Here is a 27,611-nt window from a genome sequence, read left to right as displayed (position 1 = left end):
GAGCATCAGAGTGTAAACAGGCGACACAGCTGAGTTCATGTGCTGCCACACGATGGCAGTGTAGTCAATGATTTGACACCGGATCACCACATATTATTTTTTTCTTCTTTACAGATTCGAGGCTTCCTCTCCAGATTTGACAATGTCCTTCCTGCCAGCTTGGCTTTTGATAAATGCACTGCCTGCTCACAAGTGGTAAGTCATATCAATTTACATTTTCCTGCATTTGGCCCAGTTCAAAGATCACTCCAATACCTACATACGTTTTTTTTCCCCCCTTCCGGGATTTATTTATTTATTTCACACTGTCACAGATGGTACAACTGTAACATGAAAATCATTACCCTCTTTCCTCAAAAGTTTCTTCCTAATGATAAAAATTCCTTTCTAATGATAATGCCTTTATCAGTTCGTCAACACCAAAGTGTTCAGTCATGGTCAACCTTTTGCAATTCATGTGCATAAATCTGATACGTTCTGATTCTGACGCGATGTTTACATAAATGACATTAGTGTAGTTTCTGTAATTCTGAGTAATTTTAGTTCCACTTAGTCATATCATAGTAACTTAATATGACATAAGGGGAATGTTGATGTTTGTTACAGTTTCAATGTCCACTGTAACCAGTACCGTTCCATCCTCTGTGATCGTCGTGGTGTTTTACTCACAGATTTAATTCCATGAACGGGGAGTGTATTGAATACTCTGATCAAAAACTCCAAATAAAAAGGTAAATTCGAAATGCGTTAGAATATTAATGATTCACTAAGTTATCTAATTACTGTCTCCTTTACATGTATCGTTACGGCAAGGTCATTATTTTTGGTTTGGCTATACACTAAGAACCTTTTCGAAACATTCATTATCTGATATTTGCATCTAGACGTTTTAAACAGTTTAGGAGATTGCACCTTTGGTGGCCGACCACCCCATTTTTAAGTGATTTAAAGAATTGGAACAGAAATTCAAACTAAATACTGTAAAATTTCATTTCAAGTTTCATTTCTTTTTTTTTAGTTCTCAATAACTACTTAAAGTAGGCAACCCACTGACATCACCAGAGAGTGCATTCTTCTTTGAGTGTGATGTCTAGTTCCTCAGGACACAAGTCTACATTCTGTATTATTGTATTGGCAGTGCCCAGTGCTTGATCTGATTGCTGCCTTTGTTTAAAGCCAGGCCTGAAACAACAAGTAGACAGGCAGAACTATTAATTGTTGAAACAATCAATCTAACAGATCACACTGGGTCAACATCTCCATCATGTTCCAATGTTTCTGATCACTCGATCAGATGCTTTTCCAGGCTTCTACTACAAGTTTCCCAGTTCCCAGTGTGTTTTGAGTCACTGTTTTGCTGCTTGACGGAGCTCCTCTCAATAAAACTCGAAGCATTTCTTCAGAACTGACTAACAGAATGCTTTTCTAGACGTCTAAATTCATTCTGCTGCTACCATCATGAGTTACATCATTAATAAGGATTAGTCGGCAGCCATGTAATCCCAAACCATGATTTTACTTCAGTGCTTGACTGATGAGCTCTTATGTTCCGGATCACCAGCAGATGATGACCACTTTTTTCTTTCATTTCTTCGGTAGATTTTAAGAGCTTTTTGAGTTCTTCCAATCTAGCTTTTTGATTCTAATTGCTCACAGGAGGTTTGCATATTGATGTCTCTATGTTTCAGCAAACATTTTTGTGAATTGTGATACCTCCACCCCTGTTCGGTGTAGGTTTTTGTAGGATTTTCTCTCACAATGTTCTTATCATAAACTTCTGTGGTTTTTGCTTGGCCAACCAGTGTGATGTCTGGTTCTTAGAACACCAGTCTACAATTCTGTATTTTTGTATTGGCACTGCCCGATTGTAGATCTGATTGCTGCCTTTTCAACACAGGCCTGAAACAACAAGTAGACATTCAGAACTCTTAATTGTTAAAACAATCAATTCAACAAGACACACTGCGTCAACAACTCTGTCACGTTCCAATATTTTTGATCACTCAAGGAATGGGTGTGTTTAAAATAAAGTAGTTAAAAAAAAAGGAGGTTTATACATCTAAATGTAAGTATCAGGAAATTAGTGCAGATTTTTTTTTTTAGATCTATAGTTTCATTATGTCTTCAGTGTGCAGCACAATTGTTCCAATACTTTTTGGGGAATGTTTAATTTTTAATGATGTAATTCACAACTTACCGGTTCATTTGGAGAAGTAATCATGCAGTAATTTTATTTCATACATTTTATTTTGTTCTTCATAGACGCACGGGTCACGAGCGTGACCTGTACGATACAGGAACCATATGGTCTGTGTTAGTGTTGGGTTGTGTGTTGATGTCAGTGGCGTATGTGAGTAATTAGGACGGTATTGAAGTGTTTTTTCCCTGGAGAGACTCGCTGTTGTTGAGTTCCATAAATCAGCTCAAGCGCTCAATCTATTCTCCATGTGAAGGTTTGCTGTGTTTTCTCTCTCTCTTTCTCTCTCTCTTTCTCTCTCTCGCTCCATTTATTTTCTTTCACTTAAGAAATGCATCTTACTTTCTCATTCCTTCACATTTCTCTGTATCTGTCTATCTCTTAGTCCCCTTCTCTCTCTAGCTGTGTCACTTTCTCCTTTTTGCTCAGTTGCCCACTTTTTTCTTCTTTATGTCCTCCCCTTGGTCAGTCTCTCTATCTCACTCTCTTGTGCATTTTCCTCTCTTCAAACTCTTTCCAGTTTATTCCTCTTTTCCACCCTCTCTCTCTTTCTCTCTCTCTTTCTTTTTTTTTAATCCCTTAATTGCCTCTTCCGGTCCCCGAGTGGCGCAGTGGTAAAGTGCTCGACCTATCATCCGTAGATCGCTAGTTTGATTCCCGGATGATGCTGTAGCCCCCCACAGCAGGGGGCCTAGAGAGAGCTGATTGGCCGAGCTCTCTCAGTGGGGTGGGATGAGAGGCACTTAGCGCTCTCACATCAATTACGACTCTACTGACAATCATGGACTTCTGTAAACTCACACATTTACAAGCAGATTAAGCATACAGCGCTGTCCTCCGAGGTGCGTGAGCGAGCAGTTCGAAAAGATGCCGACCACATCTTCGGCCCTGCCTGACTGGTGGTGGTGATCTTGGTGTGGGAGCCCCCTGGTAAGGGGTGGAATTGGATACGACTAAATTAGGGAGAAAAATAGGCTCTTTCTTTTTCCCCCTGCTGTATTGTACTACATCTTTTGACATTCTAAACAGTTGGACAGTGACATCCAAATTGGAAATACAGCAGCTGGGGCTAAGCGATAATATGATCTTTTTTAATGTAATGATTTAAAAAAAAAGGTTTTATTTTTTAAATTGTATGTAGTGTGTTGTTGTCAAGTGTCAGTACATTAAGTACTTTGATTATTACTCAGATTTTTTCTTCTTCAAAAAAAGCCTTGTATGTCTTTATATAAAACACATATACTTCAGTATGATTAACAGCAAGTTCACGAATCTGAAACTGTGTGTTAATTTTTTTTAGAGCAGATATGTTTCTGCAAATTATAGGTTTACATTAATGCACATGGTTCTCATACATTATCATTTCTATAGTATCTACTCATTCACATGGACTTGTATGACAGACAGTCCACATAATCTATAGTTAATCATACATGGATTGAACAACTGAGTTTTATATATATATATATATATATATATATATATATATATATATATATATATAGGTATGATGAAGCATTGTTTTGTAATTTTACCTCTGTACACTATCCTGCTGGTTTTAAAATGGAGCTATCAAGATGGAATTGAAGTGGAAACTTTATTTACAGCTTTAATTTAAGAGCTTGAACTGTTCAGGACACTTTTTCATGGCTATGAAACGGATTACAGTATAAGTATTAGGTGTCTGATTACTTTTGAACCTGAGAAAATGAAGGAATTTTGTAAAACGAACAAAGGCTGCCGTTCCTAAACACTTAATGCAATATTTAAACCATATGAAGGGGACATATTGTACAAAATTGTTACTTTTTAATTATTTGTACTGTACGAGCAAGTTGCACTTTTGCTTTGAGGTTTTAGTTCTCCTTGGGTAAACCGTATATATATTCGCCGCTGTGTGTATGTTTAATTAACACAACATAATTGTTGACTAAACAAGATTAAAAAGTAAATAGAATATTTCCATAGGATTTTGGTGCAGCAGACAGTATATATGGTTTCATCAAGTAGAATTGTTAAAAAATGGAGGCAACAAAAATCCAACTTTTACAAGATCATGAAATTTTTTATTTCCCCAGGTGTTTTTTTTTTTTTTTTTTTTAATTTGTCAGTTGTATCTGTTTATTTAAAGTTCTATCTGCTTGTATATCTGGCTAGTTATAAGTCATTCTGGAGTCTGGAGTAACGCTGTAGTGTTTTAGTCAAATATGTGACAGAATATTTTATTGACTTAAACACTAGAAACATGTCCTACTCCGAGGTGAAAGCTGCTCTCTGGCCTCCGTCCTGCAGTTGTGTGTGAGTGCTGTTGCTTCTGCTGTTGGCTGTGTGCAACCAAAAACCATGGAAACAAAACAATCAAGCCTTCAGTGGACAATTGCATGTAAATTTAGTTTTCTGTTTCCTTCTCCTGTAAGCCTGACTGAAAACAGCCTGGAAGCCAAAAAGAGCCCTACAAGAAAAAGACAAGACAAATGTTCACCACCTGAGGACACCGTGCTGAAAGCCAGCATGAAACTGATTTTGCTGTATTACTTCTTTTCCAATTTCAGAGGAGGCTATGAAAAATGAAGAAAAAAAAAGAAAGAAAAGTTACCTCTTGTAATACAGCTGTTATTTAAAATTCTGGATTTGGATAAATTTGAAAGCAGCACACCCATAGTTCTGATCACTGGATGCTCTCCCTATATGTCCATATTTATTATAGCGAAATTAAAAACTAACCTCATGCCTAATTATGGGTGTTTATTTTCCAACTCTAATGAACACACCACACAAACAGTGGCTTCAAAGAACAAACACAGGCTCTGTGAAGTGTTGTCGTGCAGGAGGCCGGAACGTCAGAACCTCTCTCAGCAGCTACCGAGGGAAGTTACGAGAACCGGAGGAGGGAATTAGGCCAAGCTGGGAAGCCTCTCTTTCTCCCTCTCTCTCTCTCTCTCTCTCTCTCTCTCTCTCTTTCTTTCTCTCTATGTAAACCAGATGTGCTGCTCCCCCAAAGCAGCCCCACACACACATGCACAGATATATACACACACTCTCACACACACCCGCACAGACTGCGTCACACGGTCGCCATGGTTTAATGGGCCGCATCATTCAGGAGGTGCAAGATTGAGGGGATCCACTGCTGGAAAATATAATGAAACCTTGTAAAAGTTGTTCCTGCTACCGGGTTGCTAAGCAAGAGTTTGTTTACAGGGACCGTCATAAATGCAACATGAGCAGCGTTCTTGGGAGAGAACTATGGGCTTTGGTTCAAAAACAAAGGAAAAACAATGCTTCTTTAATGTACATGATTCTCTTGAATTTTTTAATCTGTACTTAGAAAATAAGTAAAGTAAGCTGCTGTTCAGCAAAATGTACAATGATCAACATTACTTTTTTTTTTACAAACAATTTATTTGGCAAAACAGAAAAGTGTTCACGCTGTTATTTTCTGACAATGATTTCTGAAACAACACTAAGCACGACAAATGCAGAATGAAGCAGTGGGAGTGGGGGAGAGAAAGGAATCTAGAAAAAAATAGGTTGAGATTGGATCTGATTATTATTAATTTATTGCAATTATCATTAATTTTGAAAATTATCTAAGAAAAAACAATAATCTGCGATCAATAATCCATTAGCTTGTGGAAAAGTTAGGTATGCAAAACCGAAAAAACAAACAAACAGTTAGTTTCCCTAAAATTGTTTGTGTCCATAAAATTCTAGATGTAAACATTCTTGATTATCTTTGATGAACCAAATTGAAACCATATCAGGTTTACAAAGATCAGCCATAACATTAACACGTTAACATTAATTATCAATTTTATCCCACTAAACTGGTGACAGGATCATGGGCACCAAAGGCTCAACAATTCCTGCGGGGACCAAAAGCCAGCCTGTCTGGTCCCATCCCAAAATGTGAGGGTCAATTCTGGCCATGATAGAAAGACACAAGAACACCCAGTGCACGATAGCCTACCGGGTCTAGCAGGAAAAGAGCCCAAGGCCATTATCCCAGCCTCCAAACTCTCCAGTTCCCAATCCTATTGAGCATCCACGTGATGCATCGGACAAACAAATCCAATCCATGGAGGTCCCATCCATCAACCCACAGAACCCAAAGGATCCAATGCCAAGACCCCAGTGTACCCTCCCAGAGGACTCGTGGAGTAATGCCCCGAGGGGCCAGAGGGGCCACAGGGGGAATCCACCCAATACTGGGCATAATGTTTTGCATTGTAATGTTCTGGCTGATGGTTGTACTGTATCTTTCCAAAAGGTAAAACGGATCAGGTACCACTGCAGGCAATGTACTGCTCTATAGTAAAGTGAAGCTCTCTCCTTACTACCGAGTCTATGTCCCAATCCTTGCCAATGATCTTCTTATGAGGCGAGAGGAGATGGACAATCCTGTAGCCTCGTCTCAAACTGTAGTCACTGTAAATTTTACTTGAGACGCAGGTTGGGCTGGTATGTAGATGCACCTTGCACAGATGCATCCTGGGTGATTCCAGCTAAAGCTGCATCAGGCATGTTGACAAAGGCAGAGATTCTGAGTCAGGCATAGGGCATGCTTGGGAGATTATATCTGCATAAGGTACATCGTGGATCCCCTAGCCAGAGCTGGATGGAAAAGTCTGGGCTGAACTTTTCTTCCTATTGCCACCGCAACCACTTGAAAAAAAAAGTGGAGGGAAAATTCCGTGAGTGAGAAAGAGACGCATGTGTAGAAAAGGGCAGGTTTCTTCCATGGGAAAGCATGACTTTGAATTCTTACTCTAGGGAGGGAAATTGGCCATGCTCTTTGGGGTGGGATGGAAGGTTTATATTCTCTGCTCTACACCCCTGTTTGTATGTTCATGCAGAAAATAGTTGATAGCAATGTGTGTAAAGGCTCTGAGTTACGGAGCGGAAGATCGCCGGTTCGAGCCCCAGCTCCGCTAGGTTGTCGGTGTTGGGCCCCTGAGCGAGGCCCTTAACCCTGTCTGCTCCAGGGGCGCCGTAAAATAATTCACAATATATACTTGAATGTAAATTCAAATGACTATATGAATTACCACATAACTGTTGACTCAGTATTTATGATTCAGGAAAGTCATTATGTGTCTAAGGTAGCACATCACATTTACCACAGTAATGGGTTTTCCTTGATTTCTAGGCAACTACAAATGAAAAACAAATAGCATAATCATGTAATTTTCTTGTCCTGTGTCTCCATGTTAATGATTTATGCAAAGTGAAAGGGTATACAGGCTGGCCCAAACATCTGGATCCTTGAGCATTTATGTCACATTTTATGGTTTTCTTGTCATTTTAGACCCTGAGTAGCTTTAAAATTGACAATAGAAGATGGAATATAACTTGTTCCATTTTACACATGATCATGCTACAGTAGGTATCGTATTGTTTTTCTAGTTTGCTTATGGATCACTCTGTATGATTCCCAACAATGTTAAGGTTCTCCTTACCTTACCAGCAGAAGAAAAAATCTCCCATTAAAGAAAGGATATACGAACCTATCTTTGCAGGCAATGTTCCAGTCAAACCAGGGCTTTAAATTGCGCAGAGTAGCAGAACACATTTGTGAGAGTAAAAGAACTATTTTTATCTCTCTATATTATCCCTGTGGCAATCACTCGTGCTTGGATACCATCAAGGTGAAACGTTTTCTCAGTACACCAGAGCCATGAGCACATCTGAAAATGCTTCACATCTGAAGTCCTGGCTTTCCAGGAACGCCTTTAATGACCCAAACGTGTGAAAATCTGGAGCGAGGTCATGACTGTACGTGGGATGTGGCAATAACTCCCAGCCGAGTTCTTGTAATATGCACGTGGTTTTATTTCTACCTCTAAATATTGGTTATTTACATTACATTATATATTCATAATTAAACAAAAAACTACATCTGCCTTCAAACTTTGTAGGTCATGATCTAAAAAGTAGAATAATGCCAAGTTGTCCAGGGTGGCTGCTCACATAATGTTAGACATCTTTTCTTAAAATAAAAGACAAACAAACAGACGGATTGATGGGGTAAACCAAACAAAGTTATCTGGACAGCTGGATGGCTAGACAGATAGATGAGTCAATAGGGGGACATTTTACTCCATAGATAGTGTAAAAAAGTTCGTTTTACAGCTAAACAGACAGACAGACAAATAAACAAACTGTTGGATAGAATATAGGACAGCTAGAACACAGACAAACACGTCTGTTTAAGGTCTAGGGCAGTTACTTATGGAGGAAGTGTCATGGTAACTTCTTCACTTTTTATGCTAAGGTGCAATTACTATTCACAAAACAATGTTGTTTGACGTATATAATAATACATTTTCATGTGTGTGTATGTATATCATGTTAAATGTCCTCAAATCAGCTTTCGGAACCATCATAAAATATTTTTATTTTAAAATCTCCAAATTCCCTGCACCTCTGGTTGCTACTGTACCTCCATTTTGCCGTAGTCCCACAGCTCTGTTTCGAAAATACATGTGAGCTTTGGTGGAAGATGTGAGCATATTATTTTTTTTTTCCTCTCCAACTATTCCTCCAATGCTTCTTAATGGACATCATATAATTATCCCTTATTGAATTTTAAAAAAAGCAGGCTGTGCAATTCACGGCATTCTGAAGCCACTTCAGTCTGTTTTATGCAGCTTTATGACTAACTTCACTGGCTGCCAGACCTCCAAACGTCACTTTTGCCCTAAATTGGGGACGTTGTCGTTGTTTAATTTTATGCTACTTTGTACCATAAGTGTACTCCACCCTGTCAGTCGCCTGTATCGGGCTCGTTTAAAGCAGACGCCACTTTGCCACACAACACGCACGCATACACATGCACACTAGTGCTTATTAAACACAACCCACAGAAACTCTATCTCTCTGTAGAGTGAGACTGTGAATAGAGTGCTGATAAGGCAGAGTATTTACTGGGGAAAAGTAGCCCATGCACCTTTAATATTATATAATAATTACATTTATTTTTAATCATACATGATATTTTGCTCTTGATGAGTCTTTGCTTCATTCCTGGTGCTGTTTTTGTTTTAAGCTCCTGGAATGAGGCATTTCTTCTTCTTCTTACAAGACCTCTGTCTAGCTGTCTGTCTACCATTGTCTATGTGGCTACTACTGTACCTAAGCTCTTTGTATCTCTGTATGTCCTCTGTGATTAACTGTCTTATCTACCTACTGTAAAAACTGTCTGTCAGCTCATCTGTCTTTCTTGTCTGTCCACGCAGACGTCTGTATATTTGTCTACAGTCTACTCAGCAGTTCATCTGATATTTTTTAGTAGTCTGTCTATCTAGTGAAATGTCCATCTGTTGGCTCGTCTATCTGTCTAGCCATCAAGCTACCCAGATATCGCTGATGTCTTTCTTTCTGGCTGCATTCACTTCCAGCTTAAAGTGATTCAAACCTGATTCTTTTTTTTTAAGGCTGTGTGAACAGAAAAATCTTTTTAAAAATAGGATCTGTTAGTTTTGTATGTTGTCCAGAATCAGCTATACGTTCAATAAGTGGTCACTTAAATGAGCGAGGTCAGATCAGAATTTATGCGTCTTTTTCCCTCTGCGCACATGTAGTGTACTGACATTATCAGTCAGCATTTGCAGTACAGGGATTGCATAGCAGTGCTAGCAATAGCTGCTAAAACAGCTAAAATTTGCTGCTTCAGAGAACAGATCGTCCATGTTAGAGTCAGATAAATATCACTTGTATTTACGAATGTGAACTGACATGACATGCAAATCCAATCTCTCCACAAAATCTGAATTGTGGCAGTGAGGCTTGTAATGTGAACGTTGCCTATGACTAACTACATCTAGATTTCTGTCTGTTTAATTTAGACTCACTCCAGTGTAACGCTTAAAGCCCCTGTGCCTCTCAATGTCTGTGCCTTGTTTATACAGTCTGTACTCTTTATTACGAGATTCAGCATGTTTTGCTTTTTTTGTCTACCACATTTTTCTCAAAGCCTGAATCAATACTTATGCAATTGTTGCTTAATAACCAGTGTATAACTGCAGGTATCCTAACCTGTAAGGCTCTGCAGTATATGTAGCACAGTAATATAGCTAATCATTACCTGATACAGCCAAATCATTGATTGTGTATAATTATGAGTTCATTTTCTTCTGCAGGTCCTGGATCATTATGAGCGTGAAGGATTCCAGTTTTTGTCCAAGGTGTTTAACTCATCTCATTCCTTCCTGGAGGATTTGACAGGTCTGACCCTGCTGCATCAGGAGACGCAGGCTGCTGAGGTGAGTCTTCCTAGTTCTTTTTTTTTCCTCTCATTTCTGGCAAACCATATTCATCACAGTGCATGATAGTCAGTATAAAAAAATGTCTTTATATTAAATGTAAGCAGGTCCACTGAAAGATCTTTAACTATCACATAAGTATAGATCAGTGGTTCTCAAAGTGTGGGGCGCGCCCCACTAGTGGGGAATACAGACATGACAGGTGGGGCGCAATGAACGGGAGGAAATTAGTGGAAAATAATAGGAAAGTACCTATTCTAATTCATGCTTTTCTTAATTGATTTATTTAATCTTTATTTTCTTTATCGGACACTCGAAACTAAATAATGACACACAAAGAAATGGATCATTAATACAAGTAAATTAAAATAACATCAGAGAAAAAGTGGAACCATAGTCCGACAATAACGGTTTAACGTCGGCATGTTATTTGCAGAGGAACTACATATAAGGAAACATTCGGTATTATATATGTCATTTCATTTATTCCAATGTGTATGCTGATGTTTCTGTATTTTATCAGGCAGTACTAGTCTGGCATTTCTAGTTTCCAGTGTGGTAACAAAGTAGCTTTTTGATCCTTCAGGCGCTGAACAGAAGGGAAGATCAATATCGTTCTACGCTTTTTGTTGCTGTGCGGCTTTTTGCGATGATCCCTAAAGCATTCGTTGCGCCGTAGAGAATAATGGTGTTTATGCTTTTAAACATGTATAATTTAAGGCGGATGTAGCTTAAAGACGATATAGAGAGGAAATATATCTGGGTATCTTATTAGCGGGTTTATTTACGCAGCTATTGAATTCGGAGATGCGAATATCAAACTAACTTTACCGCGGACACAAACAGGTGTTATAAGCTAAAGTGCCCCCCTGCCACGGATTGCAAAAAAATTACAGGAAATGATTTTATTATAAAATAAGCAATATAAAAATATACATGTTGAATATGAAAGAAATATATAATTTATATATTTCCCCCCTATACAACCTTTTTTTTATATTGCTTACTTTATAATTAAATTCATTTGTTATAATTTGTAATTTGTAAACCATAAACCTATGAATTTAGATGGGCAATCTGGGGGGGGGGGGGCATTTTAGATCATAACACAGTAGCGTACTGTATGTAGTGAGCATAAAAACATCAATGGATACATTTGTTACATGGACAACAAAAAAGCAGGTGATTCAGCACCATCAGCTTAATCAACCAAAAATCCAGCCGAAAGGAAAACATGATGAAGCCTACTGTATGTTGCACTTGGATTCATGGTGGGGATGGTGGGGGCAGAGGAGAGACCCGTGTGTGTTTTGTATCTTAAACCGCTGGCAGCAGACAGCATGAGACAAAGTAGGAAGACACTTAGAGACAACATACCCCACTCACGTTAATAAGCCACTTAACTTCTTTGAAAGTAAGCTCTAGGTAAGTGACAAAGTAAGCCTGTTATAACAATTGCACGTGTATTTTATCTGTTTTGAACTTGGTGTTATTTGATCTTACTGGTTTAGAAATTGATTTTTCAATAAATAGTAAACTTGGCCGTTTTCGTTATCATTTTGTTGACAAGTGGGGCTTGAAAATTCGCGCACCCCCTTAAGTGGGGAATGACAGAAAATGTTTGAGAACCACTGGTATAGATGCAGGAATAAGGAGGATACTCGTTGGTTTTTTTTTCTGGTGTGTAAAGTCTCACACAAACTATGATTAGTTTTTTCTGTTAAAGTTTTACAAGTATACACTGACGTTTTGTGGTTTGTTGCTCACTTCTAAATGCTACCACAAGAGATACAGTACCTCACAAAAGTGAGTACACCCCTCACATTTCAGCAACCACTTTATTATGTGTTCTTAAGGGACAATACTATAGAAATGTAAATTGGATATACTTAAAAAAAAAAATGTGAGTAGTCAATGTGCAGCTTGTATAGCAGTATAGAATTACTAGACTATTACATTCGTTGGCTTTGGTGTGTGACTTGGCGTATATGAAGATACCGTAGGGCGACATGGTGGCGTAGTGGTTAACACTGTGGCCCTGCACCTCTATGGTAGAATGCTCAATTTTCTCTTCAGGTTTTTTCTACACTTGTAAACTTACCTTACACACCACTTCATTGGATACACATGTTGAACTGTTTATTGATCAAACTGTCTTATTCGACAGTCACATACTGTACCAGCAACATGATTGATTTATTCATATTAGACGATGGTCATGACCATCTGCTGAAGTTTGAACCCAGCATCAGAATGGGTTTGTTGCCAGACGTGCTGGTCTGATTATTTCTGAAATTGCTAATCTACTGGGATTTTCACACACAAGGCCTTTTTGATGCCAGACATCAGAGAAGAATGGCCAGACTGGTTCAAGGTGATAGAAAGGCAAACGTAACTTACGTAAACTGATATGCTAAAGAGCATCTTTGAACAAGCAACACATCAAACCTTAAATGAAATGTGCTAGAGCAGCAGAAGACCACACCAGGTGCTGCTCTGTCAAATAAGAACAGAAAAAAATGAGGATGAAATTTATAAGTGCTTACCAAAATCAGACAATAGATTGGAAAACCGTCGCCTCGACTGATGAGTCTTGATTTCTGCTGTAAGAGTCAGATGGTTGTGTCAGAAATTGATGTAAACAACATGAAAGCTTGGATCTATCCTGCTTTGTATCAACTGGTCAGGCTGTTGTTGGGGGTGAAATTATGTGGGGGAGATTATTTCTTGGCATCCTTTGGGTCCCTTAGTACCAACTGAGACATACATCAGCACATGAATATTGTTGCTGACCATGTCCATCCCTTTGTGACCACATGATAATGCGCCATGTCACAAAGCTAAAGTCATCTCAAACTGATTTCTTGAACATGACAGTGAATTCACTGTATCCAAATGATCTCCACAGTAACCAGTAGAACACATTTGGAAGGTGGTGGAGCGGGAGATTCGCATCGCGGATGTGCAGCCGACAAATCTGCAGCAACTACTTGATGCCATCATGTCAATATGGCCCAAAATCTCTAAAGAATTTATGCCACAATTTCAATGTTTCAATTTTGAAGGAAAAACGTGGTCCAACTCCGTACTAACAAGGTGTACACAATAAGGTGGCTGGTTAGTGTGTATTTATTTACTTCTAAAAATGTTCAAAGTCAGCTCCTGAATTATAATTGGAGGCAGAATTATTTCTTGCGTTATCCTTTTGTTGACTACTAAATTTCTGTCCTGTTAACATCCGTTTCAGTGATTGCATAACGATAAAACGTTGGCTTTGTTTTTCCGAAATAAAGTTTTAAGACCGTTCCACATGGCCCCCTGTTGGAGTTCTCACTTTGAAGGCTGTCTTCTTTAAAGAGAACAGGATTTAGTCCTGATCACTTCAGAACAAACCGCAGCCAAAGTCTGTCTATGATTTTAAACAGTTACACTTCCTCGTTTGATGTCAGACTCAGAGACGACTTTAAAGTGCACATTGTCTTGTCAAACTTTCGAGTCCGGATGACTCGTTCCCATGTGCTGACAAATGTGGGAATTCGTTTGTCTAAAGGGACCAGAGTATTTATGGCTCAGTATCGGCTGTTGCCTGGTGAATGAGACCTTTTGTTAGGTCAAACCGTGAGTGTGAGAGTTCAGATTTTCTCAGGGTTGCCTTTACTTGAGCATGTAGTCCTCATAGACCGCTTCCTGATTTAACTTAGCCCACGGGAGCTACACAATACTGTACACTTCATTGTAGTTCGGATTTCAATTGAAAAAAAAAAAAAAAACATAATGCAGCTATTCATTAGGCTCCTCCAGGTGTTTGATAATACGTTCTGGCTAATTGCTAGACGTGTCTGAATCATTCAACGTCTGTCACTTTAAATTATGAGGCAAAACTCCATGAATACATGTGTGCAGCCGACTCCTGCCACTTTACGACAGCGGTAGGTCTATTGTTAGGGTGTATTTTTTGTTCTAGCCTCCAGTAATGTAGGGAGAAAGGCACAATGAGAACACACCGTGCTTCTGGTATTGGACAGTTTGATTGGCTGTAACAGAGCTAATCAAAAAAATGAGCAATTTTATGCATTATAGACTTAATCATTAAAGTAAAGTCTAGACAGCTATCATTGTACAAAGATTAACTCTACATTAAATATTGACAAAATATTGCTTAATTCTGGAAAATGTTTTGTTTGTGGATAAAAGTTACTTTTCTTCTACTGTCATGAAAACCTGTAGGATTGCTATTAACTTAACATGTTGTACGCCACTTAAAGCGCACCTTCATGGACAAGGGGTTTAATTCCTGCCTTGGATCTCTGTGCGTTGAGTTTCCATGTTCTCCCAATGCATGGTGGGTTTCCTACAGGTTCTCCAGTTTCCTCATACAGTCCAAACACATGCAGATTAGGTTAATTGACATTTCCAATTTCTGAAATATTGTGCGAGTGTGTGTTTGCATGCGCTTGTGTCCCCAAACAAGCCAGACTTTCTTTATATCCCGTCGGCCAGCTATAGCTCAGTTTGTTCAGATGTTGTTGATTTATTTTATTATAACAGAACTCTGTTCTGGCTATGTTTATGCTAATATGCTTGTTTTAACACATTATGACAGACGAGTCCCCAGTGTAAGCGTTTTATAAAATCTCCCCACGAAGGAAGAGTTTTAATGTAGGTTAAGGCTCTGGGGTACTGATCAGAGGGTCAGAGTTTCACGCCTGAGCGCAACTAAGCTGCCACTGATGAGCTTTAAGCAAGGCACTGAACTCTCTCAGCTTCAGGGGCACCATAGGATGGCTGACCCTGCTCTGTGAACCCAACTTCCTAACAACCTGGAATATGGGAAAAATAAATACATAATTTAACAGAGTACTTTAATGTACTACTGAAAAGGAACTAGGCATTAAGAATTGGTAATAAAGTCCATATTTCTAATACAAATTGATTGAAACAAATTGTGCATGTACTGTACCTCACATACCCAGTGTGTGAGGCTTTGTCCTAGCTCCACAGGGAAAAATTAAATAGAGTGAGATCTGGACTTCTTGAAGGCTAGTCATGAGGTTTGCGTTGTCCGAGCCAACGTCCTGGAAAACGCTAAAGAAGACGCTGCAGGAAACCCTGGAAGAAACCCTGGAAGAAACCCTGGGGGACACACTGGGGGACACACTGGGGGACACACTGGGGGACACACTGGAGGACACACTGGAGGACACACTGGAGGACACACTGGAGGACACACTGGAGGCACAGATTCAGGAGGTTCTCGCCAATATCCCAAACGACTTGTTTTAGCATTCCTGATGCTTGATGCCCCTGGTTGACATTTAAATGCCCCCGTTTGTTTTAAATAAATTTGTATTAGAAGTATGGACTTTATTACCAAATTTGTAATGCCTAGTAACATTATAATTCAGTAATAAGGGGTGGAGACGTTTGACATAGCCGATGTGGTCCAAGGATACTGTTACCATCCCAAAGACGCTACATTTCCTATCACAGAACACTACAGTGTTTTATTTCTGTTTATAGTGAATGATTTGCAAAGAGTCACAATTAAAAATTCAATACTTTTCCCATCATAATAGTTAAAGTTGTGGAAAGAAACAGTTCCTGTATCCCTTTTGTTGTAGCAGTTATTAATGATTTCTCTCTCTCTCTCTTGCACACACACAAATACATTGTCTTCCCTCTCTCTCTTTTTATCTCGTGTCTTTTGGACGCTCGCTCGCTTTTTTTGTCTCCTCTCCCACTTTCTCTCTCTTTCTCCTCTCCCAGTCTCCCTCTTTCTCTCTCTCTTGCTAGCTGTTCTTTCCTTTTCTCTGCTCCTCTCTCTCTCATCCTGTCTTCCTCTCCTTTTTCTCTGTCTGCTTCCCTCGTCTCTCACCAGTTACGCTAGCAACTGCAAGGCCAAATAGACCTAAATGAGTATTGACTTAATGGGTATTTGAGTTTGTACATGTTAATCGTTTTTCAGTTTAACCGATCAGTTTTTAGTCTAACTAGATCAATTTCGTATAAAATAATGAACAGTTTTGATTTTTTTCACACATCATATGCGGTCAGTTTACCATTACAGCAGGCTTTCCTGTCACCTACGTCACTGCTGTTGTCCTCCGGAATGGAGGTGGGGAAAAAAAAGGAAATGATTCTTAAGCCAAAGTCCTTTAATTGTTAATATCTGATTATTTTAAAGAGTTAGTGCTGACAGATGAAAGGTGTTTAGATTGAGTTCTGCTTATAGTGTCAGACAGGAAATGAGTGGCAGTGCTGAATAAACAGGAGTCTGATGACCAACCTGGTGGGTGCGGCCTCGTCCTAAACCTCAGGAAGTGGGAAACGCATAGAGGAAATGAGTGTCTGAACAGGAAGCTCAGCCTGGTCGACTCCACAACACCCACTACCTCGGTCATTGTTTAGACCTCCCCTGACACATTTCATGATTTTTTGCCTGAACAGGATATCTCAGGCAAAAGTGCATTTTTATGTATATGTAATGTTTCCTCCATAATTATTGGTACCCTTCATAAAAAGAACCTAGTATAGTAATGATGGCGTTCATTGTTTGTTTGTGTTTGTTGATTTTATGGTTTTTTTTGTAAGCAGATGAAAGCAAAAGATGAGGCAACAAAAAATTTATTATGTATTTTCCTAACAATAATGTGTAAAAATGTGTAATTTTTAGCTTCTTTGTGCAGAAATGCCTTCTTTGTACTATGTTCACTATTTAGGCTCAGTAGTATCATTTTCATGATGCATACTTTTTACATAAAAATGTGAAAATAACATGCCATAAATTACATGCATTCACTCCAAGCTTTTTCATTTTTAACAGCACATCAGTCATTTAGCCAAAAAGATAGTAATTTAAGTCACTAAAAGTGGAACATGGAAAGAACTGCAATGCACTTTGGAAGTAAATAAAGAATAAATAAAGAAATAAAATGAGCTCTTCAACAAACATTTGCATGAATTGAAAACCGCTAAATAAAGATATTTTTAAAGCTTTAGAATTTCACATTTCAGAGAAAAGAATATGTAGCCAGCTTTTCACTTATCTTCCCGAGCAAATGCCGTCGCGTTGTGACAAAGCGAATGCATCGCTTCCTTCTGTGATGGTGATCAGTGAATTGTGAAACTTTTGAGAATTCGTTTAAAGGGTCTTTGGAGAATAAAAAGGAGGTGGCAGTAATGAGTGATGGATTAGCGTTGCTTAACATCCATAAGATAGGATATTACGAGACATATACACTATTATACAGGGCTGTCGTGATGTACCGAAATAAAACTAAAACAGGTGGAGGAGGAGATTGACGACGCTGTAAACTCAAGTTTATTTTTTTTTATTGTATATAACGTTTCTCATAATCTTTAATAATCTTTGTAATTATAAGGTTTTGCGTACCAAATACGTAACACTTTTTTTCTTGATGTAATTTGCTGCCCCTTACGTCTTCTGTTTGAATCATTACAAAATCACAATCCAAGGATGTTTCTTCATATTTTGTATTAAAAATCATCAGACATTTTATTGATACTAAATCGCTTAGTTACATTACACACACCAATACCAAAACTGTGTAAGGTGGAGTTACACCCTTTTTGGAAAATCATACAAAATTCATGCTTGTGTAACGAAACATTTTATATATTTTTTTTATTTGGAGAAAAAGTGCAAAAATGGATTTAGTTTATTTTGCTATCAGACTGTTCATACACTATATTGCCAAAAGTATTTGCCTTACTTCCTAACCCATGGGGTTTAATATTTATTACATGTATAACAGCTTCAATTCCTTTGGGAAGGCTTTCCACAAGGTTTGGGAGTGTATTTATGGGAATCTTTAACGAAGCGCATTTGTGAGGTCAGACACTGAAGTTGGACAAGCAGGCCTGGCTTGCAGTCTCCTCTCTAATTTATCCCAAAGGTGTTCTATTGGGTTGAGGTCAGGACACTTTGCAGGCCAGTCAAGTTCTTTTGCACCAAACTCATTCGTCCATGTCTTTATGGACCTTGCTTTGTGCTCTGGTGCGAAGTCATCTTGGGGTTGTTTTTCAGGAATTGGGCTCGGCCCCTTACTTCCAGTGAAAGAAAGTGTTATTGCTTCAGCGTACCAAGACCATTTGGACTAATTCATGGTCTCAACTTTGTGGGAACAGTTTTGGGATGGTCATCAGCTGACTCTAGATTGTATTGCCACATAATGTTGCTGAGCCTAAACCTGACAAACTAAAGCAACCCCAGATTATAAACACTGCTTCCAGAGGTTTGTACAGTGGGCACTATGCATGATGAATGTGTTTCCCTTCTAACCCTGACGCATTCATTGCTCTGGTATAGGGTCGATCTAAACTCATCAGATCACATGACCTTTTCCCATTGCTCCAAACCCATGAATTCTCATCACATTTGGTGCATAAGGATATGCTCTTACTTTTATTGAACATATCTATTGTTTTTCTTGTTTATTTGTTACCGAGTGTTTAAGTGCTCTCCATCCAGGTTTTTTTCCAGCCACACTTCTTCCATAAAGTTAATAGTTTAGCACTATCCTACCAGGTTTTGATAATGCGTTGAAGGTTTCTTAACCCAGTTTCAATCATTTAAAATTTTCTTAGTTGTTTTCTTTGCTTGATACAACTCAATAACTTGGCACTTCTAAAAGGGTGAGTTTTTTTTTTTTTTTTGGCCAGGCAGTGTATGTTAAATTGCATTAAAGATTTAATTAAACCGAGTTGGGGATGGCATAAAGGCCATTAGACGGTCTTGGAAGCTAATTGTAATCTGTGGTAGCAGTTCTCCACTGCCATTAATCTCCTCCTCAGCTGGGGAGAACGTTTACTGGATTGTTCAGTCGTCTTTGTTTACTACTAACAGTCATTTGTTAAAGGAACAGTGCTCTGTTTGTTATGGAGTTCTGGCTCTGCTTTTCACTCCACACAGGCACACATTTCAGCACTGACTTGCTCTCAGGCTGAACAAGCAGACCACACAGACCCCGAAATGACAAAACCATGTGTGGGCTGAAGTGCACTTCCTAGTGAGTAGGCTGAAAGATGGCTCCATTTTTACTTATTGAATTAAGGTGAAGTGGTTGTTTACTCGACATTCCACCACCAGCTAAAACCCAGCTGTAAATACGTCAAAGTTATAGAAGCTGCTCTACGTCCGGTTGTGACGTGAAAACTCCCTGTCAAAATATTGTCAGAATCGCAGCTAAGCATTAAAATAGTAAGAAATGGAAGGTCAACATGTGGGGGTGTAATGATTTACGAGAGACAATATTTGACTTCTATTTTATAGTTGTGTACGTTTATCTTGGCACAGGTATTGAGTAGAGAATGTTGGGAAAGATTAGATGACTTGCTTTCCACATTTAGGTTTATGGGAATCGTTTATCCAAAGAAAATGACCACAGTGTCTCTCTTACTCTAAATATGTTCATTATACAGTACCATGAGGTGTTTTTCATGTGAAGTTTATTACTTACACTTGGCTTACTTAAAGATGTAGAAATCTTTTTCTTTCTGTACAATTCCACCTCTGGAATGTAGACTACATCTACTAGCTGAGCCTCAGGCATAATGAAACTGTGATCTGCAGAAAACAATTTCCAACTCTGATGTTATTCTTACCATTTTTTATAACAAAATGTGTCATACAGTGTCATCAGACAGGGCAAGGATGGTGACTAAAATAGAAGCAATGTGCCCAATGTTTTTATATTGCCACTACTTTGATCCAGTCACCCACAAAAAATTGCAGCGATCTTTAATCCTGTGATTCTCTCCTCTGCTGTGTCTGTCTGCCCGGGGCCGAGGTATAGGAGCATGTGTGATGGTACAGCAGGGCTGCGTTCAATAACAAGAGCATTTGCGGACATTTCATCAGAATGTACAACTGTTAGACACTGTCAAACGTTTTACAAGCACTCTCGATGTTGAACGTACCACTGCTATAGCATTGCTCTGTGCTCTGTCCATAGTGAATGTACTTGGGTATCTGTGTTTGGTTAGAAAAGATCAATTTAACACTTAATGTTGAACTTACAGTAAAGCAGATTTCTTTTTTTATTATTCTCCGTATCTTTCCCACACTGTGTTGCTTCTGTAACTAGCAGGCAGGATATAGCTTAGCTGGCTAGCTATTCAAGGAACATTGAGAACTGACAAGAAAACTGAATGGCAAATTAAAAAATTTCCGATTTTTTTCTTTCCTCACTCCCTGTCTGTCCAAGCCCTGCATTTTCCACAATCAGATGTCATTGGTACAGAGACCAGTGAAAGCTCTCAGGTATGTTCCTCCCAGCCGAACTCAGTCAGTATCCTGTCATTATATCAAACTACGTTATATCAACTACGTTTTTTGTACCGACGGCTCCAGTTTAAATCAGCATGGATCCATGAATTCGCCTGGTTATGTTGTGAAAACGGTTACATTGCATTGCTCTATTTTGGGCTCCCAAATATTTGGGGTTTCAAAGCCAAAGCCTCCTAGAGAAGAACAACAGCCGGCTGTGAGAGCGGCACAGTGCTATAGTGATTAGTGGGTTTGACGTGTTCTGGGATGTTTTTTTCTGTCCATCACAGTGGTCCATTGGGATTATTCAACTGACCATATACTCAACTGTCTTGGGCATCCTCTGATCTCTCTTTCTCTCTCTCTCTCTCTCTCTCTCTTTTTTTGTGTAACTCCTACCATTATGTGGAGACTGTTGTGTGTGTAAATCCCTGAAGTTTCTGAAAAACTTAGGCCAAACTTCTATCCTATCCTATATGAATCCTATTTTTGTCTTCATTCTGATGTTTGAAATGAAACGCTTGACTTGAGTGATTTCGCATCGTATTGTAGTACTGTTATATGATTGGCTCACTGGATCATCGCCTGAATGAGCGAAGGAGGTACATGTGTTACGAATAAAGGCAGTGAGCAATTCATTTATCGTCAGTTCATCTTGGTCATGGTTTTGGTGGATCTAGAGTCTCTATCAGGAACAATGAGTACGAGATGGGAATACACAGGTTCCAGATTATCTGCCAGTGTAAAACTAAAGTAGGAAAGAACAAACACCACTGGCTTATTCACTCCATTCGGGGGAAAAAAAATAACTGACCAAAAATCAGGAAGTTCTTGAAAAAATTCCAGTTTCTGTGAAGTTCATAATGTAATTGCAAAAGCTTTCAGTCATTTTTGAATATCTTTTGTCATCTTTTCTTTCTTCCTGTCAGCGTGGGCTGTCAGTCTCCACCAGTTTGGTAAATGATTCTGTTATCTGTCGTAAAGGCTGTTAGTGTATGAACCACAAGAGTTCTCTTAACACTGTTGACAAAAGGGCTCTGTTTACACGCTCTCATTCACATTCACTTCCCCTCATACTTGCTCTCCTCCACACTCACAATAAAGATTCCATTGTGTCTCTCCAGCAAAATTATACAGTTCTCCTGTTCACATTATACTGTTCTACACAAAACCATGAAGTGCTCATAATTCTCCAAAACACTGACTTATTCAGAGAATCTGTGTATTTTTGGCACATATTTCAATGTATCATGTGTTAAAAGGTCTGGGTCATGAGCAGGATGTTGTAACGTACAGTGTGATGGTCATACCTCATCATTTGTGGTTTGGATGACTTCCCAGTACTCTTTAGAATGTTATTAATACAATACATAATACATTAATACATTAACAGTTGTGTAACTGCAGTTCCTTCATTTTTTTACATTAAGTCTAAATATGTCAATCAACCATACCTAATTAAAGCACAGAGGTCATCAATTATCTCGTAGATGTATTGGGCTGCAAGTGAGCAGTCATTTCGGTTGTTCATTTCGGTTGTTCTAAGGATCCGGCTGGGTCGGTGCATGTCTTGTGAGGTGACCTCATTATTGAACGCTTGGTACTTACTGAAAGTGATCCAATGAAGGACAAACAGTAAACCACTGAGAGGCTCATGACGTGGTGTTTGAATGCTAGCCCACAGAAGAGATACTGTAGCACAAATTGCTGAAAAATGTATTAAGTTGGGACTTATGGAGTTTGCATGTTCTCCTCATGCTTGGTCGGTTTCCTCTGTGTTCTCCGGTTTCCTCTCACAGTCCCAAGACATGCAGATTTGGCTAACTGGCGTTCCCAAATTACCTGTATTAGCCTTGTGTGAATGTGCATATGAATGTTTACTGAAGGACCTACCACCGTCGTACAAAATGGGAATAAATACAATGATCACCATTAACCTACACGGTTCCTAGTTGGACTACAGAGGTTCTAGATGGATAGATGAAACAATATGAGTGCCCATGCTGACCCCTGTACACTACTAAAAGCTCGCTCCTACAATGAGCATCAGAACTGGATCAGGGAGCAGTGGAAGTAGGTGGTCTGGTCTGATGAATCACATAATTTTTTTTTTTTGGAAAAACAGAAAATTATTCGGACAGCCAAATGCCTTGGGCTCTGGCAATTCATGTGGATGTTACTTTGACATGTACCAAATACCTAAACGTTGCTGCTACACCCCTTCAAGGCAAGAGTATTCCCTTATGGCAGTGGCCTCTCTCAGCAGGATAATGTGCTCTGCCACACTGCAGAAAGTGTTCGGGATGTTCGCTTCCAATAATGGCCTCCAAATTCCCCAGATTGCAATCTGATCTAGCATGGGATGTGCTGCAGAAACAAGTCTGATCCATGGAGGCTGCACCTCAACACTTACTGGATTGCTGCTGATGTCTAATAGCCAGATACCACATCACATCTTCGTAGGTCTAGTGGAGTCCATGCTTTAAGGGCTCCGAGGTGGTTTGTCACCACAAGGGGGACCTACAAAGTATTAGGCACATGATTTTAATTTTATATTTAATTTCTCTGTGCTACATTGTACCCAGTCTTATCAGTTTATACTTTTTTGGCAGTGTTGTTTCTATTAATAATTAGATTCAAAAGTATTGTTTGTAGGCCATTTTAAAAAGCAAATGTATGTTTTTTACGAATAAAAAAACAAAATGTATTTTTTCGCACAAAGTTGGTCTTTTAAATTTAACCACAATCTAAATAAGTAATCATCGCCTTAAAATTTAAACTGTGTGAATTAGAATGATTGTGTTTGGTTATGTCTGGTCTTAAAATATGGACTGGATCAAGAAATGTGTGAAACTACTGTATACATTTAAAGTCAGCTACAATGACAGTAAAAAGCATTGGAAAAATATTTAATAATAATGCTATTATGCAAATGGGAAAGCAGTTCATTTTGAAATTTTAAAAATAATTTTTTCGTCTTTTATGAAAACACCTGAGTGATGATGCATTTATACATACATACTCAATGTAGTTATTGTTTAAGAGCATGAAGACACATCTGAAAGCAGGAATTAAGTCTGAAGAAAAAAATCTAAAGCCATTAATCCATCTGCAAATCAAGTAACTGATCAGTTAGATAAGACTTTGATAGGTATGAAAGCGAGCCATTAACCTTTAAAAGTATATCAGATGTACACAGTCCAGATGAACAAATGCAAAGTAATGAATAAATAAAAGTAATTCTCTGCTTATAAATTGGCCATGTGGAATTTCATCATTTCATGTAGACATGAAAATAATAAAGTAAGTAATATTAACTAATCTTTGTACAGCAGTCCTCACGCTATTATCTATTTATGTTCTTCTGTACCTTATTTTTGCATTTGAAGCAATATCCCATCCTATACTATTAGAGCATCTCTTTAGCACTTTTAAAAACCATATTGCATTGACTGCTATACTACAATACAAAATGGGATTTTATGATCTTGATTTGTTTCACTTTTATAATAATAATAATAATAATAATAATAATAATAATAAAATAATAAAAAACCAAAGAGACAAAATTTGAAATTACAAAACACCTTGTTTTAGTTGAGTGTGATACTTTGAACCACTAGTGCAAAGTTAAGCAGGAAAAATATAAAAACAGACAAATTTTATTTTATTTGTGGATGAAATATTACTTTTAAAAAAATAAACGTTTTTTTTTTTCATTATTATTTTTAATGTTTCATTTAATGAAATAATTTTGCTACTGAAATATTAATTCATGTTGGACAATTTGTCAGAAATATATCATAATACTAGACGATGTGGTTAATTAAATATGTATTACAATATACACCACTCAGGCATAACATTTAAAACACAGGACATTATGATCAATATTGTGTAGGTTGCCCTTGTGCCACTGGGGCAACTCTGGCCCCTCGGGGCATGCCTCCACAAACCTATTGGGGGTATTCTGGGGTATTTGACACTAAGGTGTCCTTTGGGTGCTGTGTGTGGTGGGTGGAGCCTCAATGAAGTGGACTTGTGTGTCCGGCGCATTCCATGGATGCTCAGTCAGACTGAGATCTTAGGACTTAATAATCAATATTATTCAGTTCACGATGCATGGTGTACAGTATATATTTGCACAAAAAAAAGATGGAAACCTGACAGCAAAAGTGTTGCATTTAAAAGTTCAGTGCTACTTTTACTTAATGGTTGCAATCATAATTCATATCAGAATTATATTGTCAAGTCAGCTGCTTCCAATTAGAGTTCGTAATTGTTTAATTTCACATTTGATTCTATTATTATTTTTTTTATTTTATAATTACTAGGGTTTTTTTTTTAGTAAGAGCGGTAATACGTAATGCTTAATAAGAGCGGCAAGCAGAGTAGAGAAACTCACTTACATACCATTACAAACTTATGCATTACATACCAGGTGCCCCTAAATGAGCTTTGATGGCCTACAGGCTTTTTTTGATGGCATGTTTTTTTTAAATCACTTCCCAGCATCAGCCTTACCACCCCCTCTCCTGTTTTGCATATCTTTAATATGTCTGCTTGGCCTCCTAGCATTTTGTACAATTTGACTTTGTGGATATTCTAGGTAAGTATTTTTGTAGACCACGTTCTGCATGAATGTTAGACACAGCTTTGTGCCCCTGGCCATAATTAACCACTGGGAATCACACCGCAGAGATAACGATCAGATCTGGACTCGGTTTTAATGTGTGTGACGGAGATGTGAACCAGTTCACAAGAGGGAGAGGATGGGTGTGTGTGCATATGTAAAAGAGAAAAAAAGTTGGCCGAAGAGAGCTGTGCTGGTGCACGTCCAGTGTCTTATCAGTTCTTGAGGCCCCAGCTGGGGCAGAGCTGTCTGTAGGGCTATTGGTTTGTCCTCTGATCCTCTCTGGAGCCCTTCTGGGAGAGTACTCTTATCTACCCCGATTGTTCGCCCGACACATGGGATAGCGAGATAGGACCGTTACCATGTTCAGATTTTCCATCCTTCAGAGGTGTCGCATGCTGTAACCTTTGTTTTGTTTTGTTATTTAAACTATTGGGAATTTTGCACTTTAGGTTGCCTAACCTGCTTGATTGAATTTGTTCTAAAGTATGTAGTTTCAATACTCTTTGTTAAAGTAGATAGATGGGAAATTATACAGTTTGTTCCTTATACTAAAAGTTGATCAGCCAAGACACATTGGGGTTCTAAAGTTTGCAGTTGACACAACACACCATACATAAATCATCACGTAATTTTCTCAAACTGCATTGTTGAGTTTTTGACTATTTCAAACACATGTGATTACATAGTTTGTGAAACAGCAGTCTATAAAAATGGACAATAGGACATCAGAGCGAAAACAGTTCTTCTTGAGCAAGACTCACTATAAAATTTAGATCCAGTACAGACTCTAAGTTTGCCTGAAACCTAAAGGCAGATTATAAGCTTGAAGTGATGTGAATATTAGACAATTACAAAATACAATTATACATTCCTTTTTTGCCCAATTGTTTCTTTAATTTATTGGTAGGTATTGGCCAACATTTCATGTATTGTAAGACTTCATGCAGCTGATGGCGTTGACACTGTATAATAAAGGTTAGCATAGTTGCAGTTTGTAGCTTCAGGGCTTTAACGTTGTAGCTTTGTTCAGAGCCATAAAGGAACCTGACAGATGTGTTGTAGAATGAACAAGGCTAGACTTGTGGTGTATAGTGAATCTCCTGTTGCTTCATGTATGTCTTTTCAGCGGTTTTGGTGTTGCAGTAGCTGTATGAAAGCCTTGTAACCTGTTAATTAGTAGCTTGATTGAGATTTAAGATAAAAGAATATGTTGATTAAGGTCAATTGAAACCAATGTATTTCATTATGAGGTTACACCTGCAGAAATGAAACCAAAAAAACACTACAGCCGAAATTACAGGACCAAAACACCACAGGAAAAATAAAACCTATATAACTATATAAAAAATACTAAAATAAAACAACATACCTAAAGGCGGCATGGTGGTGTAGTGGTTAACACTGTCGCCTTGCACCTCTGGGGTCCGGGTTCGATTTCTGTCTCTGTGTGCATGGAGTTTGCATGTTCTCTCCATGATTGGTGGGTTTCCCCCGGGTATTCCGGTTTCCTCCCACAGTCCAAAGATATGCAGGTTAAACGTAATGGGGTTCTCAAATTGCCCCTAGTGTGTGTGTGCCCTGCGATGGAACAGCAGAACTAAAAACACCGAACTTTGTAAAACAGCAAAAAAAAAAAAAACACAGCAAAACAAAAAAAAAACTAATTAAGAGACACATAAATGAAATTTGAACACATGACTGTGCTGTCATTTTTGTTGTGTTTCTAAAGCACTGTTATGTTTTTGCTTTTTTCTGATTTGTGCTCATCTTTTTGAATTTGTTCTTTAGCTGTTCTATTTTTACTATATTTACTGTTGTATATTTGGAGTTATGTATATGGGTATTTTATCCGAGCTAAAAACGGAGGATCTTTACTGATAACGCGGTGTTTGAATGGCAGTAGTAGCGTATTGTGATGGACTTGCAGTAAATAAGCAAAAAATTTACTGCAAGCAATGCTTTTCTTGCAGGGTGCGATATCCACGGCTGACACTTTGTTGTAGGTGCTGACTGAGGCTTTTGTTGTCTGTGGTTTGCACTTCGCCACAAGAGGAACATATATTAAACTATCTGTTTAAAGATCCTGACCAAGTGACGGTCTTAAAAGTAAGATCAGTTCACTGTCTGCGGTTAGGCCAGCTCCCAGCTGCTCAGAACCAGGGATCACGTTTGATCCGTGATAAGCCGCTCTCTTGTTTCAAGTGATTTGCCCTTGTCATTGGACGT

The 27,611-nt window shown here is 38.5% G+C and overlaps 1 protein-coding gene across 3 annotated transcripts in view; it reads left to right on the top strand.

The window, feature by feature from the left end:
• atg7 (ATG7 autophagy related 7 homolog (S. cerevisiae)) overlaps positions 1-27,611 on the top strand; it is a 110,127-nt gene that overhangs the window by 63,852 nt on the left and 18,664 nt on the right. For all 3 annotated transcript variants that reach the window (XM_053484627.1, XM_053484628.1, XM_053484626.1), the window contains exons 18-19: positions 115-195; positions 10,339-10,461. In XM_053484627.1, coding sequence (XP_053340602.1) covers positions 115-195; positions 10,339-10,461 — 204 coding nt within the window. The remainder of the gene's footprint in view (positions 1-114; positions 196-10,338; positions 10,462-27,611) is intronic.

This window comes from Clarias gariepinus, chromosome 23, assembly GCF_024256425.1.
Source record: "Clarias gariepinus isolate MV-2021 ecotype Netherlands chromosome 23, CGAR_prim_01v2, whole genome shotgun sequence".
NCBI classification, from domain to species: Eukaryota; Metazoa; Chordata; class Actinopteri; order Siluriformes; family Clariidae; genus Clarias; species Clarias gariepinus.
This window is presented reverse-complemented; position numbering and strand designations above follow the sequence as displayed.